This window comes from Pocillopora damicornis, chromosome 4 (assembly GCF_964200805.1).
Source record: "Pocillopora damicornis chromosome 4, jaPocDami1.2, whole genome shotgun sequence".
Taxonomy (NCBI): Eukaryota; Metazoa; Cnidaria; class Anthozoa; order Scleractinia; family Pocilloporidae; genus Pocillopora; species Pocillopora damicornis.
Window position 1 is genome coordinate 27,744,334 of NC_142673.1, and position 20,309 is coordinate 27,764,642.

The window sequence follows — 20,309 nt, forward strand, 5'->3', positions numbered from 1 at the left end:
GCTTCAGACTTTCGAAACTTCTTGTTTTCGGTGATGTATGTGCCTTTGTCAGCAGTTAACTTTGTGTTTAAAATAGATAGTGAGAATGTCTAACTGATATCTGGGAGGTACCGAGTGAAACGTTAGTTGTCGAAGGGCTATAAATTTTACAGTCAACGTCGAAGAGCAAGATGTTTATAATCAACCAACATCAACCCAGGAATCACAAATTGTGCGACATTAGATAACATCGTAGGAGCTGCAAACGCACTTGAGCGTGCTAATTATAAACGCTTTCGATCCTTTACTCTTAAAAATAGCAAATGACAAGAATTATAAGGGGACTATGAGAGGAAGGAAGTTATGTAACTTTAAAAACATTCTTCGAAGAGTCCAACACTTGGTTGTGAGAGATATTTGAATGAGTTTATTAGATGGATAAGCTTTTCAACAGGGTAGCAAAATCCTTTTTTATTCTCAGACCAATTTGCAATTTTTATTATTTTAAAAAAGATTATGATCTCAAACCTTCCTGTCAGAGAATTATTTGGATAAAATTGATTTATGCCCACTAAAAACAGTGATTATACATACGAATGTTAATTACTTTTGTAATTAGCTGATCGAAACCAGTGACTGCTTTTATGCAATGTGCATTTACGCCTACTCGTAATTAAAATTAATGCTTCAGAGTTTCGAAACTTCTTGTTTTCGGTGATGCATGTGCCTTTGTCAGCAGTTAACTTTGTGTTACAAACAGAAAGTGAGAATGTGGAACCGATAACTGGGAGGTACGGAGTAAAATGTTAGTTGTCGAAGGGCTACTAATTCTTTTACAGTCAACTTTGAAGAGCAAGATGTTTATAATCAATCATATTTTCAAGTTAATATCAACCCTAGAATCACAAATTGTGCAACATTGGATAACATCGTAGGAGCTACAAACGCAATTGAGCGTGCTAATTATATACGCTTTCGATCCTTTACTATCAAAAATAGAAAATGACAAGAATTACAAGAGGACTATGAGAGGAAGGAAGTTATGTAACTTTAAAAGCATTCTTCGAAGAGATCGATACTCGGTTTTGAGAGATATTTGAGTGAGTTTATTGGATGGATAACCTTTTCAACCGCGTTGCAAAATCGTTGTTTGTACTTACACCAATTTGCAATTTTTCTTATTTAAAAAATAATGACCTCACAGCTTCTTGTCAGAGAAATATTTCTATGTATAGTAAAATTTACATTCCTTACATTCCATATAGTGAAAATAATGGTTATATTTGGCCAATACTGTAATTATATCCGCTTTCGATCCTTTATTGTTAAAAATAGAAAATGACAAGAATTACAAGAGGATTATAAGAAGAAAGAAGTTGTGCAACTTTAAAAACATTCTTCAAAGAGGTCGGTACTTGGTTGTGGAAGATATTTGGGTGAGTTTATTTGATGGATAAGCTTTTCAACAGCGTAGAAATGTTATTTTTCTTCTTACTTCAGAGAGAACAATTTGCAGTTTTTTTATTTAAAAAAATTATGACTTCACAGCCTCCTGTCAGAGAAATGTTAGGATGAAACTGATTTATTCCTACTGAAAACAGTGATTATACATGCGAATGTTAAAAATTTACCGGAGAAACATGCCTCGCAACGTAAGCCTTGTCGCTTTTGAACAACGGATAACGGTTTTGAACAACGGATAACGGTTTTGAATAAGTCGTTATCGGAATATTATAATTTGCTTTCCTAGCAAACCGCTCTGGCCACGGTAACGATGTTCACTAGTGTGATACAAGTCATCTTGGTCTTGTGGGTTGTAACACCATCTGAGAGTGACGTTTGCAGCCAAAACATCTGTCAATGTACCAAGTTCGGCAGGACTCAGCTAATAGTAAAATGTCGAGTTCATGGATACATATCAGCCGGAATCCCAAGCAATACAGTAGAGCTGTAAGTGAAAGAGCTAATAGTTTGTAGACACATCTTAGACTTGCTAAGGAGTCTTGGTCAGAGCTATAAGAAAAAAAAACCAAAAGCAAAGATGAGTTCTGAACAAACAAGCAAAAAAGGAAAAACAACCACACGATTTAAAATTAACCATAAGAAAGTCATAAGGCTATGAAGATTCAAAATTTGAAGGCTAGGTGTCAATTTAAACTAAAATTCTTTTAATTCAGATAGGCCCTTATTTAATCCTTCCTGACCTCATCTCCTCTAGAATTCAAATTTATGTTCATTACCATTTTTACTTACAGTTTAATTTTTACCCAGGAATCTTTCAAGTTGTTCGTTGAGCTCAATAACAGAAGACACATTCAGGAATCTGACTGTTTTAGAGAAGTTGTAAGTTGTAAATAAAAGTGAATTTAAAAAAAATGTGAGTTATTCAGAAATGTAAAAGAATATAGTGTCTGTTAATGAGAAATTGGTATTGGATCGACAAGATTTCTCTTACAGCGAAGCACTTTATCGTTTTATAAGTTAATAGACAAAAAAATGTAAAAACAAGTCCATTTGACGGAAGTAAACTTGTAGATTAATTGGCCAAGCTTATTGTGTCTGTATGTGAAGATAGTTTGATAGCTGATCAGACAATTCGCACAGTCCAGCCAAACCTCATTCAACTAAAGGAACAGTGGTCAATATACTGCATTTATCACATTCAATAGTTCATCACAGTTTATATGAATTAAAATTTCGCACCTAATATCGGCCTATATGGAATCAACGATAGTTAAAACTCGTTTAAAACGATTTTCTTTTACAGATACCTTGATGGAAATCCGCTTGGACCCTCTCTGTCGGCAGACATCTTCGCTGGACTTAAAAATTTGACACATCTGTAAGTCCAGCGGCTCCTCAAATCACCGACTAGTAAGAAGTATCATAATGAATGTTTGTCTCACGATTTAGTGACATTCGAAGAAAAACCCTGGTTCATCTGTGCATAGTTAGTTTAATTCAGACGCCGAAGTCGATTGTTACCTCCTAAAGCATTCTACTCTGCTATAATTCGCTGTGGTACACTGTGATGTGGCAATTGTGCTGTTTTGTTTCTTGATCGTTGCCTACTTTTCTTCTGGAATTTCTGCTGAGTGCAGTCTTATCTGAATTGCCCCTTATACTGTGTTTTTTTTTTAATCGGACTCTCAGTCAATGCCTTTTTTTCCTTATCAAATGAGTGGTTTTCGCTGACGAGCAGGTGCTCCGTGGGACGTTGAAAGTTTGTGCGAGTTGAGTGTCGGCGTCAATAACAGCTGTCGAAAAGGAGAATTCGCAGAAACATTGCATCCACATCCAAAACGACCATATCGTTATACTGCTGTATTTATTAACACGATTAATCACTTCATAACTACCCTTTGTTGCCATATAAGTTATGAACAGGAATAATCGTTTTCACTAAAAACTCTGTGCATTTGTTAGGTATTAGCTGCAGCCATCTTTGAGAAAACTAGCTTGGTTGTTAAGTTTAACAAGTTAGGAACAGTTAGTTAGGGCCCGACAAAGAAGCGTATTGAAAAATTATAAAGGAATGTTCTGCTCTGTCTGTCTAATTATGGTTATTCTGATATATCTTTAGAGCGCATTCTTCAATTAGCCAATACCATCCTTTAAGTATTTGAATAGCAGTCTCTATTAGACTTCTCCACCACACTGACTTTTTCATATTACTTTTGTAGTTCCACGCGTGCTTGCAACTTGGAAAATATCGTCAATGGAACTTTTCGGGCAATGCAATACCTACAGTCACTGTAAGTAGTATTTATCAATTTTTCGCCTGGCATGTCTTGGAGAGGGTGTGTCTGAAAATTTCCTTCCCGCATCTAAGAAACGAAAACAAATCTTTACCGACTGCCATGTTTTTAGATTTTAAAAAATGCACCGACCGTTCATATACATTAGCTATAAATGCGCTAGGAATTTACAATCGCACATGGGCTGATCTTTTAAAGGCAGAAATCCTTTTTGGTCTTAAGGATATCTAATTTATTTGGTAGTAACAAAGATCACTAGGAGAAGGAAATGAAAATGAGGAGGAGGCTTAAAAATATTCACATTGAGGAGTTCATCGTCGAGGTTTTAGCAAACTTGCTCAGAATTAGTAATTGCTGTTCTTTGTAATTCAATTTGCAATGTAATTGGGAGTAAGACTGAGCTCAACAAAGGGAAAGATCTGGTGCTAGGTTTTGTTGTGCGAACACTTCACTTGTTAAATCCTTGACCTCGGACCATTACAGACAGGTTTATCTGCGGTGAGATCAACCTGGAATAAGCGGCGTCACATTATTGTTTGAAATTTGTCCGTTTTCAGTGATCTGTCTTCCAATAAGCTGACTCATATACACCAGGGTACAGTGGATGGACTTAAGGCTAACCTTACATTGTAAGTAACCTTACATTGTAAGTACATTTGCTGTGCATTGCTGTTATTTGCCTACTGCTGGGTAGTGCGAGTTTGAAAGGAATAACATACCTCTGTTATTATGTTGGACCCACCATGATGGGAGTTTTATCGCCTTTCATTTTACGTAAATATGTAAAACAACACTAATGCCCCCCCTCCTCCCCTCCCCCACCCTTCTATGCCTCCCAGAAGATATCTCAATTCTCTTTACATTTGCTTATAGGTACCTTCAAGGAAACGAGCTTGAGACGATAAGCGATGGCACTTTCAACAACTTTGGAAGATTGAAAAGATGGTAAGTGATTTTAAAACGCTTGCATGAAATAAGTAAAATGGCAAAGATTTCGGTGATTGGTGCAAATAAAGAAATATTTGTAGTATATCATAAAAAAAGGTCACTCGTTGCAACACGCCAATTTTATTCCAGATAACACATATGCGATTGTGACTGCTACGACCCTTGATTAATTATGACTTGTGGTGGGAAAAAATGAAAAAGAAATTGAAAATGACTGAAGAAGTAAAATTTACGAGACAAAGAGAAAGAAGGAACGTTTGCGAATTGATGAAGTCTTATAACAACTCTTTTACATTTTTTTGTTTGGTTTCATCGTATAGCAATTTGGACAACAACAAGCTGACATCTGTACCAGATTTGAAAGGTCTTAAATATATCAGTGTATTGTAAGTAACTATTATACCATTTTTATTGTGTCACGCGCCGAAACAAATCTTATCTAGTCTATTGAGCAAGGTGAACGTGTTAGGATGCAATTACAATACAATTAACTCGAGATGAACTCGAGATGAACTCGAGATGAACTCGAGATGAACGCGCCTCCACCAGCAAACATGCAACGTTTAAATGACAGACAGATTCAAAACACATTTAAGAGCACAGAATGTAGAGATCTTCTCTACATAACTGCAACTTGTTATTTCAACTCTGACGAAAAAAGCAGAAAATCACTCTCCTAAAATATGCCTTCCTCCCACAAAAATTCAAATTTAACCTTAATCCATGTGTTACGCGTGATCGTTAAGTGATTATCTGTAGCTAAACAGGACACAGGGATGTCGGAACAGCAACAAAGATGATTTACTCCCGAAGAACGTAGTCTCCATAGCTGCAAAACTCTGAAACAACTCGTCACAATAAACGCTGATACACGGCCTCTGCCAAACTTCAAATAATCACAACCGCAGTTAAACTCGATCTCAGTCACAGTTGAGTAAACTCGACCTCCGTCACACTACTCAGCTTGTGAAAAAACCAGTCATATCATCTAGTTACACAAGTTGGCTTATATACTTAACAGTATAAGATTCTAGAACTTTCCGTCTAAGCTAATTATGGCAGCATTCCAAAGTTTAATTATTTTCAGCATTTACACGGACTCGAAAAACTGCTGATGCGCAGTGATGCGAGACTGATTAAATATTTAAGAAACTTCTAGGCTAAATTTGCATACTCATGAAACCTCTTAGACAATCATGCAAGTCAGAAGTAAAACCGCAATCTTCTTAAATCCGGTAACCACGACGTCATTTTTAATATCAGTAGATGATTCCTTCAATAAACACGATAAAGATATGTGTTTTCGAAACAGGAAAAATTCTGGCATATATTAAATATCTATATAATAACACCGAACACTTTAATATTCAATATTTTGAGGTCGAATAATTTATCAGGGTTAGCCAAGAAATATGGTTGATAAATTTAACCACTCAGTTTAGAGCAGGTTGAAATTGTTCCTGATCCCACACGAATGCTGATCATTGCCTGAAAAAAAGGAAACTTTCTCCATCGCCTGCAATAGTCCCTTTTAAATTGTGATAGTAAAAGTAACACATAACGCTTTAAGCGTGCTCGATTTTCTCCATACATGGAAATCGGGCTACTTTTTCCAAAAGTGTGCTTTTCAAAAAGAAACAAAACAAATCTAAATTATACATTTATTTGTAATAAAGCATGAGGTCTCCTTTGCTTTGAATTATGAACTTGTTCTGATAAGACATAAATAATTACTGCAGTTAATTCTAGATTAGAAGCGGTGATTTAATGTGTCAAAATGTACGATGTTAGCATCATGTTTCTCTTCGACGCCATTTCCTTTCCCTTGAAGGCAGGAACTGGGGCGGATGCAATCTTCGCTTCCGGTGTTTTCAGTCCTCTAAACGAGTAACGACTCAGTTTTTGGTAAACTTCTTTCCCCAAGACATTGCAAAATTGAAGGTAATCTGAACCATGGACCAAATTGAAAATAATCAATCTTAGAGACAAAACAGTTGATGGCTCTGGTAGTGATCCCTTCATAAAAACTAAAAAGGTCCTACTTTTCCAAAACAAAAAAAAGCTAAAATTATGCTCGTTTTTTCCAAATTATGCCCAGAATTGTTTCAGCACAATTCATAAAGGCCTGATCTACGTATACTGGCTCATGTAATTTTCTCTTTCAGTCCTCCAAAGCTTCGTAATTGTAATTTACCTCTAAACGTCTTTTATTTGAATACATTATTAGCTAAATAGGTCATTTCTAAACGTTTTACAAAATATACTAATTTCTTCCGTCTAAGGTTGTACATGCCTGTCACATTTTAAAAATCTTAAAATCTGCTGTTATTTTGTACATCGTGAATGTATCGTTAGTTTCAATATATATATATATTTAGCCAAGCCTAAAAGCGGAGCCCTTGTTAGATTATTTTCCAGCCCTTCATTATACTGAATAAAAACTGTGATAATACTCTTTAGCACAGGCTATAGAAGAGTTTCTTCAAGAGGAAAAGAGGGGACGTCGTCTCACAACTTGCAAAGCGATCAACACGCATGCTCGTCAGCGGTATCTTCAAGCAGCTTAGGTCGTTCGTTGTTCTTCCTGATGCTTTGAGCAAATTTTCGAAGATAGGGAATGTTTTCTTCTCCAGATGAAGTGTATGATGTCAGCATCAGTTGAAATTATATTACATTAAGCGTGACTTATTTTTTTGGTCAGGGAAAATGAGCCAAAATTGAAAGAAACGGTGGCAAACTACTTTGTGTTAAGACATCACTAGTCGATTGGAGTGTTTCCGCGCGAGCACAGTGAGTCAGTAAAACAATACCCAGAATCGTATGGGCTTCTCTTATATCTTCTCTTGAAGTTTCCAGGTATGACTGATTGCCCCATCGTTTTTCTTTAACGTTTCAACCTCCTCTGTTTAGCGTGGAAAATTGAAAAGAAAAGCAATATTCAACTCTTGTTTGAACCTGTAATTTTTTTTAAAACTTTTTCGCTTTCGGCTATTCTTGTTTCATGATTGTCCTCTGGCTGGAAATACTTCAATTCGGTAACCTCTGGTGTAACTGCACATAATGTGGATGTCTTCAAGAAAACTTAAGATAATACCTGGATTTCATTTCCACATCACAGAAATCAATTCCAAACGCCAATCAAGTTTTATATTTAGTAGTTTTAGATGGTATTATCTGATGTTGGCTATTAGTTGAATTTACTAGAAGATAGAGTTGTTGCAGCATGTTAACATGAAATGGAACAAACAAATTTTGTTGATATGTAAAAGTTTTCTTCTGACTATCTGCTGGCAAGTCTTTGTATTATATTTCAACCCGACCATTTTCCAAAACTTGTAAACACCATTACAAAATAATTAATCAATTATTGTTATTAATCAGTTGTGGCATATACACCATGTTTGAAATGCCATGTCCATAATAAGCTAACAGGATCGAGGTGGCTGTATTTGGGGATAGGCTCTCTTGCCTGTATTATTAATTAGCTACTTGCTACTGTTGGCAATGTTTTGATGAGGTTGGGCTGTCAGGGCAAAGGAAGTGAGGATTTTAGTAGGCAATGACTTTTTTCAAACCTGGAAACTATCATCGTGAAAGCCATACTTGTGCCTGGTAACTCGTTCTTATTTTGATAAACTAGTTTTAAGAAGGATACAATATTTTATTATATAAATTTGATGCACAGGCTGAGCACACAACTTTAACTTGACTTAAATTTTATATAGCCAATACCAATCCCTACACATAATGAAAAGTTAGGAAGATCAAAGGAAAAATAATGTGCCATACATCTGCAAGATTTCATGCAACTATTTTAATTACATGAATATTGACTGATACTAGAAGATCTTAGAATTTTTAAAAAAGGAGAAAATTTGGTTGAAAGATAAGAATTCAGCATAGGCCAGATAAAAAAGATTCTTAGAAAAAGAAATGTGTACTAAAGAAAAAGCTGAGCAAACTTTTTTACAACGCCTGCCTGTACCTTTATGGCACGTAGTAAAGTCATTCGAATAAGTCATAATCCTGGGGTTAAACAAGGGGCCGAGTATACTGCCCTGAGGAACCCCATGTTTCATAAGCGCCATGTTTGAGACGTAACCAACCAAATAGACAAGCTGGTGTCTGTCCGCCAAATAAGACTGGAACCATCTCATTGTTTCGCCAGCAACACCATACACTTTCAGCTTATCCAGAAGAAGACCATAATCTACGATCGAAGGCTTTACAATAGTCTACCAGTACCAACTATATTCTTATCCAAACTGAAAAAGCAATTCATTAATAATCTGTATCAGAGCGGTGTCTGTACAATGGTTCTTTCGAAAACCAGACTGACGAGGATAAATCAGATTGTTTTCAGTTAGATAACTGTATAAAGAGTCATGCACATGTCTCTCGATAACTTTAGAAAGGACAGGTGGCGCAGATATTGGTAAAAAATTCTGAACGTCACGTGAGTCACCATTCTCGTACAGAGGAGAAACTTTAGTTGTTTTGCAACGACTTGTAAATGATCCACTTGAAAAGGAAAAGTTAATTAATCTCGCAACAACAGGTGCTATAACAGGTGCTCCTATACGCAACAGCTGAGAACTTATTTTATCAATGCCAGCAGCTTTGCGCGGAGTTAACTTGTAATTATAACATAGTAAGCACCTGCGCACTAATGATGGACGGAATGACATCAGGTGTATCAGGACTTTTTCTGGATCTGACAAAGTCTTGCAGCTTTCAGGGGTCTGATGGAACTTGCGGTAATGTAGATCTTAACCTGTCTGCTATACTGGAAAAGGAGCCTTAAAATGTTGCGCCACCAGCTTTTTTTCATCTATAACAGCTTCCCCGATATTGATAATGTTAATATCGCGCCTGTTCTATCATTGTAGAAAAAATTTCTTTTTGCGCTCCTAATCATCGCAACTGCTTTATTTCTTATCGCTCTGTAATTATACCAATCATTAGCATTATTGGAACGCCATGCGGTTTTTAGGCAATTATCTCACAGGTGTAGCTGTTTCAAGACAGAGCTAGTCATCTAAGGAGTTTGGACAGCGCCCTTTACACGCCTTTTACGCCAAAGGCAATTTTCATCGAGTACGTTATTGCAAATCGACTCACAAGAGTCCAGCATTCCCAAAGAGCCTGCCTCAGTGCTTCTTTGAATCGGTTCTCGTCGAATTGCTTCATGTCACGATATCTAATATTCTGATTTTCTGCATGCTACAAGATGCGCGGTCGTTGTTATATTTGTGTACAGCAAAAATAGGCACGCGATCAGAGAGGCCACAGTCAGAGTTGATAGATTCAATATTCGCTGAGGATGATTTGAATAGATGTGATCTAAACAGGTGCCGCTGACAGAACGAGTCACCTCATTAACTAGCTGCGTGAAATTCATACCGTCAACCGCGTTAATTAACCGATGTTTATCAAAGCTCTTCTTATTCCTTCCGTCAATATTCACATCGCCTAAAAATATTGTCTCCTTATCCAGCAAGTACACACGTTCCAAATTTGCCTCCAGAGATAAATCATCAGCTTTGGTGTATGATGGTGGGCGGTAAATACTACCAATCAATAAAGACCGTTTCAATTTAAAAGGACAAACTTCGACCAAATGACTTAAAATTCTTGATTTTCCAGATTAATTCTGCGTATAAGATTCGTTTGTGTAAGCCATGACACCGCCGCCAGATTTGTTTACCCTGTCTCTACGGTAGATAGAATAATCAAGCACCTCAAAGAATGTATCAGGCACGTTCGGCTTCAGAAATGTTTCTTTTAAAAGCAAAACGTCTAACTTAGGTTTAGCGAGTTTTTCCAAAAGAAACAGTTTTATCTGGTCAAATTTATCTAAGGTCAGACGATTAACATTCCAATGCCCGATCCGAATGCCCTGTGTAGAATTTCGTCGACAGAGTCGCTGGAGGAAGTCGACTCGTTAAAAGGTCGAATGAGTAAGCAAGCCAGTTCGTCGGATTCAGTCGAAGAACTTGAATCTTTTGGCGAATACAGCAGGTTACCTCTCTCCATCGGCCCCGGGTTTGTAGAAACGCCGTTTGATAACAGCAACAAATTGGCCGTGAGGGTGAAGTTCAACAGTCAGACTGTTACAATCGATTTTCTACTGGTCGCTATTACAGACGAATCGGCAGATTTACGCACGGAACGAGAAGACTTGATATAACTGAGTTTTTGCTATAAACTAAATTTACAGTTTACCTCATTTTACTGTCTTCTGTTCAGTTGTATGTTTGCTTTCCTAACAACATTAACCATTGTTGCCAACAAATGCGAAGGGCATATAAAATGTGTATAGTTATTAACACTTTAATCCCTGAGAGTGACCAGCATCCAATTTCTCTTTTCAATATCATCCCTGAATCACGCATTAAGGTCATGAAAATAAAGGAAATGATATTCAACTGAAGAACCTCTTGATTCTCAAACAAATTCTCCTTTCCAGCACACCAGGAAATGTATAAAGGACGGTATAGGAATATGCTACGTTGCGCGCGCTGCGAGCTCCGCTACATTTCCATATATCAATCTTTTAGCAATCACTGATACACTTTCTATCTACTGATCTATCGATTGGTTAATTCCACCATTTATCTCTCTGTCTCCCTAGTGACAGTCTGAACTAAAATGATGATAGAAAATAAAACGAGTGAGACAACTGAACGTCATACACATAGCCTGTACTGCGTGGGTGTGGCTACTACATGGGTATTTTTATCAATTTATTGAACCAAAATCTATATCAGCACAGGAGAATATATTCTCTTGATCAGCATTAGCAATTTGACCTTCACTTGCTTTGACTCTTATGATCGTCTCAGAAACTTACAACACAATCGAATCACAAATTTATCAAGACTTGCCGCAACTGGAAAAGGACACATGTATAAACTGTAAGTATTTGATTCTTAAACTGAATGTTTCATTTTAGGTTAATTGGCAAGAAACCAGATTATTTTCTTCTGTATGCCTTGGGTTATATTCAACTGTGCTCCCGCTCTACTAACGTCTGAAAATGTTGTTTTTAATTTTTAGAATGTTGGACAACAATGAAATCGATCACCTTCCACCGAACATATTTCAGGTTGCTAACGTAACTGGAAGCCTGTGAGTAACAGAAACTACAACTGTAACCGAAGACACGCGTATTGTTTTCATCATTTATTTAGAAAAATCCACGACTACGGTACTAAACATGAGCAGGAAAATATATGTTAGAGAACGAAAACTTACCAACAAACTAAAAATAAAGAATAAGATTTACCTTAACGGTGTATAGCTTTACAGGCAAAAAACGAAAACAACGACGCTGCTCCTTTAAAAGTGGACATAATTAAACTTCACAGGACTAAATTTACACACAAAAACTGACAATTACTTAACATAATTACATCACGTTATGCAACGGTACAAACATCAATCACAAGTACACAATACAACAAATGAAACCTACAACAAACAGTATGAAAGTGATTTTCGCGTTAACAACAATCATGACGGAGTTGCTATTCTGTGACTGTCTGGTTAGTGTTACAAAAAAAAAAAATAAGTACCACTTAATGTACAGAAAATATGGGCTTGATCTTTGAGTCATTTTCTTTTATTGAAGATGGTTCTTCTTTTAATTCTTTAACCCCTAACAGTGACCAGTAAATAATTTCTCCCCACTATATCAGCCCATAATCAAACATTAGGGTCATGAGAATAAAGGAAATGATCACTAAATACCTGATTGAGTTCTTAATGGTTACACAAATTCTCCTTTTCCGTAACCTTAAGAAATGTCTAGAGACCAGTTTGTCAAAATATAAAGGGTTAAATGCGTCTCCCTTTGGGCCTTGAGCGTCTATTTTCTTGTAGATAACTTCATTTTTCTCGTCTTTCCATAGTGATTTGTCGTTCAACAAGTTGCAGTCATTACCTGATAAAGGGTTTACTAAACTCAATCGTTTGAAAATTCTGTAAGTAAAAGGTGAAAACCGATGAAGAAAATAATCACCTCACTTGTTCCAAATGGAACAATATAATCAATAATTAATCAGGTCGAGATCGCCGCCTCTCAAAACGTTTACCTTCTTAACTAACTTTGGGTATGTAACCCAAAACGGAGTGAATTTCATGATTTTATAAATTTGTGGTAAAAACCTTGTTACTTGCCCCCGAGAGGTTTGAAACAAATGCAATTCTTTTTGACTTATTAAAAAAAAAATTTTAAAAATAAAAAAAATAAATAACAAAAAAAAAAAAAAAAAAAAACATATGCGCGTATTTTTTACGTGCTTGAATTGTATTCCACCAATCAAATTCCATTTTGTCAAATTAGATTTCGCTCCACCACGTGTCATTTCCTTCTAAACAATCTGCATTTAATCATGTACACTAACCGCATTGTCCAACCCCACTGAAAAAAATTTCACGTGGAACTAAATGTTACTGATAGAGAATTTTTCGTTTGACTTTTTTTTCCAAATGAAATTGGCTTTAGTATTTCATACACAGAGGGCAAAGTCCAGATAGGTTTCATGAAGGTTTATTTCCAGTGGCTTAGAATATAATCCGCCCCTGTCCAATGTTTGATATCTCAGGAGTATAATATTTCTCTTGTTTTTAGAGTGCTAACCTTCAACAACATCACTAGCATTAATAAATACACATTCAGTGGACTTTCCAATCTGACAACGCTGTAAGTTTTTCCGTATGAATTCTAGAGAAGTGTTCAAATAACTTTTCCATGAGCGATAATTTATGACATCATACTCAACGTCATCCAATATTTGCTTAATATAAACAAAAGTAATTGAGATAGAACACACGCTCCTATTGGTTAGTGAGTATGTATGCACGGTTGTCAACTTTTAAGATCACATGCGTTTTATGAAGGTTATAGTGGACTTTTGTACCGATGAAAGATTTTCTTTACAAGAGAAACAGTAGCCGTCGATTAAAAAATAATAATTTGCTTACTGGTTTATTCAGTTGTTAATTTATTTTACCTATGTAGCTGTTATGAATGGCACGCGTATGACGTCATGTCCTTGATAATTTCTCTCATAGTTAGGAGTTTTCTTTTTAATGTTATTTTTCAGCCTGCTAATCAAAAACAAGCTGACTTTTATTCCCAAAGACGTTTTTAATGGAACTCCTCGCCTGGAATCATTGTAAGAATAAACTTTGGTTCTGAGATTTTCCTCACATCATGTAATGTTGTATCATATGATCGTAGTGTATCATTACAAGTCACACGATAAGATATGAGTTGCTTCGGTTTCTCAGATCAAGATATATCCCGGTTGCCATTAATCAGGAAAAAGGTTATCTTTTCTTCTTTCCTCAATCAAAAATATTTCGATTGAGAATAGAAGATCACCGAAACGTATTTTTTTTCCGCAGGTTTCTTCACAGTAACGCAATTAAAACTATTGAAAGCAAGGCTTTTGACAGACTCAGACTGAAGCAGTTGTGAGTAAATTGACGAATAGAATGATTCCCTTTAGAGCTCTGAAAAGGAGATAATTCTCATGAACTAAACGTTTTCTTTTTTCTTCGGTCAGTTAGATGTTAGAAGAAAAAAACAAACCCATTAAAAGAAAAAACGCACCCGCTATTTCTGATTGGTGATATCAAGAGCTTTTACAATGTCTACCAAATCGTTTCTTATGTAACGAGTAGATATTTTATTTTCAGGACTATCTTTGATAATCCTTTAAGCTCATTACCAGATAGAATCTTCGACAAAATGGAAAACTATACCAAAGTGTAAGTCAAGCCGTGTGGCTTAAACAAACGTAGCATTTTACTAGAAACTGAAGTTAGTAGACTCCTATATTATATACGCTCTAAGATATACTTTGTGTGTTGTTCAGCTAGCTTGGAACTTCGTATTGCTGAATTCCATAAGTTATCATAAGCATTTGCTAACTGTTTTCGAACACGCTTGAGAACACGAGACAAAGTGACGTATATTTACGAAAAGACGACAGCACCCCTAGCGCAGAAACAAACCTATTATTATTATCATCATCATCATCATCATCATCATCACCATCATTATTATCGTCGTCGTCATCATTGACATCTTCATCATTATCGTTATAGTTGTTGTGTTGTAGCTTTATTGGTAGAGCCTGTATCGAGTCGGTTTTCGTGCCTTCGGCAGTGCTCACTGTCGAGTAATTTGACGGGAGGAAGGGAATTATCAGATGATGGATTTTCATCTAATCTGAGCGAAGGAGCAAAACCTCAAGTCACTCAAAGCTTTGGAAACCTGAGTTTCCTCTTGCGACGTAGGCCTTTTGACTAATTTCTGCTTCCACCATTATTGTCATGATGATCACGTTGCCTTTTACATCCAATCAGTTAAAATTCAACTCATTAATAATCAAATTGTTTTACAGGTCATTGACGTGTAAAAATCTTCAACAGCTGCCTCGGGGAAAATATGTATCACAAATGTAAGTAGGCCTTAAGTTTCATTTTTCTCTTTGTGCACCAAATCAATTTCACCGTTTTCAATTGATAGACATCTTCACTATCAATCAAGTGGCTTCTTTGACTTAAGAAATTGAATATGTGTCGTTATTAAAAGTCAACCGTGGTATAAAATAAAGCCTTTCTTTGTCCAGTCATGATACGCTGCAAGTCTTGAAAATAGCTCATGCGCCTCTGCAAGACGACCTCGTTTAGTAAAAAATCACTCCCTGGCCTCTGTTGCACCAAAATTTTTATGAAAATTTAACAATGTTTCTTTCCAAGCGAGTTTTTGATATATCGTTGTCGTCCAATCCTTAGTGAGTGTGCTCCCTCAAAGTCTCTGCACGTCATTTTGGACAGGCATCAACTTGGCTTCAGATTTCCCTTTACATGCTCAGGTTTTTTGTGCCACAACCAAATCTATGGAAACCAAAGTTTGCCAATTAAGTATAAAAACTGCAGTCTCTGTCCAGTTGGAACCTACATGTATGCTGATGAAAATCGCTGTTTAAAGTGTACTGCAGGTAATGAAAATGATAACCTATTTCATCGTTAATGTAAATAATGATATAAATAAGATTTAGATTTAGATAGCGCCATTTCTATAAAGTATCCAACAGCGCTTTTCAAAATTGGAAGTTATTTAATAAAATAATGAAGAATAGAATATCAATTATATCAAAGAAAGGTCTATGCCACATAATGAAAACTTTATTATATCTCGACCAAACATTCATTTCGGGGGTCAACGACTTGCTCTTAAAGTTCCTGTAGGTAAATAAGCGCCATATCGTTCATAGATTTGAAAAAATAAAATTAGAGTTTTATAATCTCTCTGCTCGGCTACTGGAAGCAAATGTATCTTTCCCAACTTTCTCATTATCATAACCAAAAGCAATCAACAAATAATAACTTGAAACCCTGCACAAACAATAACATTTATAACAATGTTTCTAATCTGTAATTGTGTTCAACAATTGATTCTCTTCCAATATACCCGCGTAGCTGAATCCTTGTTTTATGATATGATATCCTCACAGGTGGCTTTTATCAGGATGAGATGGGACAAGTTGAATATAAAAGATGCAGTAATGGTACGTACGTTTCTGAACAGCGAAGTCCTGGAACCAAAGCTACCGACTGCGTGGCATGTCCATATGGTAAGTACAGTGTTCGCTTTGGGCAAACCTTTTTCGATTTAAATACGCTCTGGCTGACATTAAGTTTTAATAAAAGGACTGTCACAGTGATTTCTTTAACACATATCAGCCACAGAACACAGTCAACTATAGTGGACTATCAGAAACCCTATTTAAAGAACAGAGAGATGAGCTAAGATTATTTGCTTAATTGTAGTTGTTGTTTTTGTTGTTAATTATTTATTTTTGGCGAAATCCAAAGACATCTTATTTTAAAGTATATCCATTTACTTCGCTGGTGAAATCTTATTTCTTGTTTTATTCTGAGGAGAGAGGAAGTGAATTCATGAAAATGCCTTTTTGTGAATGCTGTATTATGATTGCTAAGAAAGGAAACATTCCTTCCCAGGTACAATCTCTAACGAGACTGCTGAATATCGCGCATGCAGATGCCATCGGTTGGATCGTTTCGGCCCTTGCACAGCATGTCCTTCATACGGTTTTGCTTGTGAGAAAGATACAGCAATACTTGCTCCTGACTACTTCTGGAAATGGACAGACCAGTCTGAAAAAGAACGTTTCAGGGGTTTTGTAAACAATATTCATTCTTTTGGACCACGCTACAACAAGTCATATTCCACGTTCGATACTTTACTTCCAAAGCCACTCAAATGTCCTCATACAAAGTCCTGCAAGGGTGGAATTGACTCAGAATGCCATCAAGGATATCAAGGGACTTTGTGTGCAGCCTGCTCTAAAGGCTTCTATTTTCGCTTCAACTCTTGTTTGAAATGTCCCCGGTTAGCTGTAACAATAACTTCATCCATCTTGGTAATTGTTCTTTTTGTTGCTGTTTTTCTAATGGTTCTTTGGGGTGACTCCAGGCGTGCAGACAATAACCGGACAGTTGCAGACGTAGTCATGTCGTGCTTTAAGATTGTAATTGGCTTTTACCAAGTCATTGCTGGTATTTTCTCGGCATTGGCGAAAGTCCAGTGGCCAGTCGTTTTGAACTCAACGGAGAGGGTTCTAAAACTGTTTGAAGGGAACATCTTGCAGTTTGCCCCTCTTAGTTGCATCCAGACTTCTTTACGGCTCGATCAGTTTGGAAAGTTCACGATGATTATCGTCATGAATGTCTCACTCGTTGGCTTGATTTTCTTGTATCTGTTTCTTAAAAAGCGCTACATCACGAATAAGAAGGACCTTGACGAAGACCAGAAAGTAATGGAAGTTAAGAGTTTGAAGAAATCTTGCTATCGGAACATTTTCCTATTCTTGTTGTCGACCTACCCCACGACGAGCAAATCCATCATTCAGATTCTTCCTGTTCCGGGCGCCTGTGTAGAGACTTGTTTCACAGACCACAAGAGCGACTGCATCTTCCTGCTGAGAGCTGACTACTCCATCCAGTGTTTCCAGACTTGTTCTTCCTCTCTTTTTAACGAACTGTGTCTGATGAATCTTTTCTGTCCATTACCTCGTTGACTGATAAACCCAGTGGAGGGTAAATATTTTGCCCCTTTTACAACGAGCTTACGTCGCTAGCAGTAAAGAAATGGGTTTAGGGATGAATTGAGGAGTGTCAGTCTAGGCTAGAGGGTGTAACAGATATGATACAATGCACTATTTTCAATCACCTTGTCAGCTAGGGGGCTAAGGTTGTCACAAGAAAAGAATCACAAAGCACATCAGCGACTTGCGTATTTTCAGCGTTTGCAGCTGTTGCGCGGAACAGCTTTCATTGTTACGCGCGTGAATCTCTGCGTTGACTTAATTTGCGCGTGTGAATTTGTCGTTCGTGACGCCTTGTTACCTCTTACGTCTTGAAATATAATGCGATTTTTCTCGCGAGGCTGAATCTAATGTGAACGAAAGTAATTGGAGAAAAAAAAGGTGATTTATACCTTCAATGCTCTGTATATAACATTTAAGATTAGCCACTGACAGCTCAGACTGTGGCGACGATTGCTAAAAGCTAAGTTTTTTCTTTTTTTTTTTTTATGCAGTTGTGTAGTTGAGGGGAATAGACAGTTGCAAAGAACTAAGGCAATCAGGCTGAGCGTTGTCAGCGACAATCCTGCTCAAATTATCTGTGTATATAGATAACGAGAGAACTGCAGTAGTAAACCAGGTTGATTGTTGCCAGCAATGTAAACCACAAAGACTAGTTGAACAACTAAACTGACCAAAATGTCGATAAGAGCCAACGGGAAAATGAATATATTGAAGACAATTCGGAGAGCAGAGAATTTAGGGATAACTACCAGTACGAGGTTATTCCCCAGTATTGCTAAGACTAGCAGCGCTAGCACGGGATTGACAATGCAGATGGCAAGAAGATAATCATGTAGTGTTGGTAAAAGCTTGAAGCTGGACAGCTCTTGAGAGAGAGTTGAATCCAGACAAGGTGTTTTTGTTTCATCGGTGGGGTTTATTTGATTTCGTGATGTATGCCACTATTGGAGCTATTTTGGTATCTACGCTGATATTGAAAACGTCAGCTAGACGTTATGGCGGAGCGGAGCTGTCATCGTTTAACAATATGTTTTATGCTCACAGAAAGCCTAAAAAAGTTTTACAGTGACAACATTTTTATATCCATGTCTGTTGATGGAAAATATAAATTGGCTGATACAGCTGCGATAAAGAAAACTCTAAAGTCAGACTTCATTCGAGATTTTGACCGAAGGAAAAGAAAAGATACCTAGAGACATGCACGTACAATGAAATTTCACAACTCTTGTTGTTAACGAATTTATGTCCGGTTCCTTTGGAAGTCAAAGGTAAATGCAAATGTAGTTCCTGTTAGTTTACCTTTCATAGAATATTCGTTTTTTTATTCATTTTTTTGCAAGTTCATACACACAACGTGTAGATCGCTTCAGGCTTTTTCAGGTTACTCTCAACACACAAAGTAAGAAAACTAAGTTCTGGGTGATTTCTATCCTTATTTAAACTCCAACCACTTGTTCTTGAGGGACAGTCGTGCTCCTACTTACAACTCAAAAGCAGTGAACAGGATTTTCGTCTAAGCGTTAATGATCGATGAATTTAAAGTTTTCTTTAATACTGAGCCCTGTAGTGCAACTCGCTTTATTCCTTTTGTTTCAGGTTTTTAAGATTGAAATTACATCATTTAGAGCTTAAAAAAGCACTCAAAAGCACAGAGCCTTCCCCTTTTATTTTATCAGCAACAAACGGCCGTATGCAGCGAATATGGATGATGTTTTGTCACGAAAGGTTCCTTTTTTCTTTGAAATTCGGGACATAGTGAACTATAAAAGTATTGAGAAGAAAAAAATAAAGGCAGCTGAGTGTTAGATGAACAAAAGCACAGGCTGGAAAGATAAGTAGATTTTTGGTTTTGAGATTTGCTTTTGTGCAAGAAACTTCTCAGTGATGACTGATATTTCAAGAAGTTTTTTCGGTCAATGGCTTGGTATTAAATACGCTATGCAACTCACCAGAACAAATTACTAAGAGTCCCTAGCGTCGCAAAGCCTCAGTTGAAGTCAGTCATAATTCGCATCGCCAATTATGACTAATTTCGTCGCTTGAAAGAGCTACATGCACGGAAAAATAATCTTAAAAGTCTCCAAACCTCGCGGCTAAACTCGATTGCAACCTCCAGGTGAAGCTAGAGAAACTGCATACGTCTTGATGTTATGGATGCACGGCCATGTGGTACATGAGGACTTTTACATTAGTAGCTCCTTAGGGCCTGTTTACATGGAGGCGAGGGACAAATAGTTATGCTAATCTTGGTTTGACGTAGTTTCGGCGTGTATTTCCGTTGCAATGGCAGATAAATAGAGTCACTATCATGTAACCGAAGATTTGGTAACGTTTGAATGTAGAAAGTTTGGCGGTTGTGTGGATCGTAAATATAAGCAAGAAATCGAAAAGATAACGTTTTATTGATTGTCGAACCAGCGCTCCGCAAAAATTTTCTTTAACGCAGTGGGTTTCTGCAACAATCACCAAAGCC

General features: G+C 36.9%; 1 protein-coding gene and 1 pseudogene across 2 annotated transcripts in view; both read left to right on the forward strand.

The window, feature by feature from the left end:
* Positions 1-1,320: 1,320 nt before the first annotated feature.
* LOC113665552 (uncharacterized) lies at positions 1,321-18,469 on the forward strand. The gene is made up of 19 exons (XM_089204609.1): positions 1,321-1,415; positions 1,730-1,929; positions 2,251-2,322; positions 2,747-2,821; positions 3,663-3,734; positions 4,295-4,366; positions 4,611-4,682; positions 5,006-5,071; positions 11,531-11,602; positions 11,745-11,816; positions 12,599-12,670; positions 13,321-13,392; positions 13,796-13,867; positions 14,100-14,168; positions 14,394-14,465; positions 15,104-15,160; positions 15,498-15,703; positions 16,220-16,339; positions 16,728-18,469. The coding sequence occupies exons 2-19, from the start codon at positions 1,754-1,756 to the stop codon at positions 17,804-17,806; spliced, it is 2,568 nt and encodes an 855-aa protein (XP_089060735.1). The 5' UTR covers positions 1,321-1,415; positions 1,730-1,753; the 3' UTR covers positions 17,807-18,469.
* Positions 17,689-20,309, forward strand: part of LOC113683025 (uncharacterized) — a 39,217-nt pseudogene continuing 36,596 nt past the window's right edge. Inside the window, exon 1 of the transcript XR_016186060.1 lies at positions 17,689-17,825. The product of XR_016186060.1 is annotated as an uncharacterized LOC113683025 (transcript). The remainder of the gene's footprint in view (positions 17,826-20,309) is intronic.

What these genes read in the sequence shown, in the direction of transcription:
- LOC113665552 (XM_089204609.1), top strand. Translation starts at nt 1,754, where the DNA reads ATGTTCACTAGTGTGATACAAGTCATCTTGGTCTTGTGGGTTGTAACA. An exon ending in CCAAGCAATACAGTAGAGCT is followed by an intron (nt 1,930 to 2,250) that starts GTAAGTGAAAGA and finishes ATTTTTACCCAG; the next exon opens with GAATCTTTCAAGTTGTTCGT. An exon ending in CTTAAAAATTTGACACATCT is followed by an intron (nt 2,822 to 3,662) that starts GTAAGTCCAGCG and finishes TTACTTTTGTAG; the next exon opens with TTCCACGCGTGCTTGCAACT.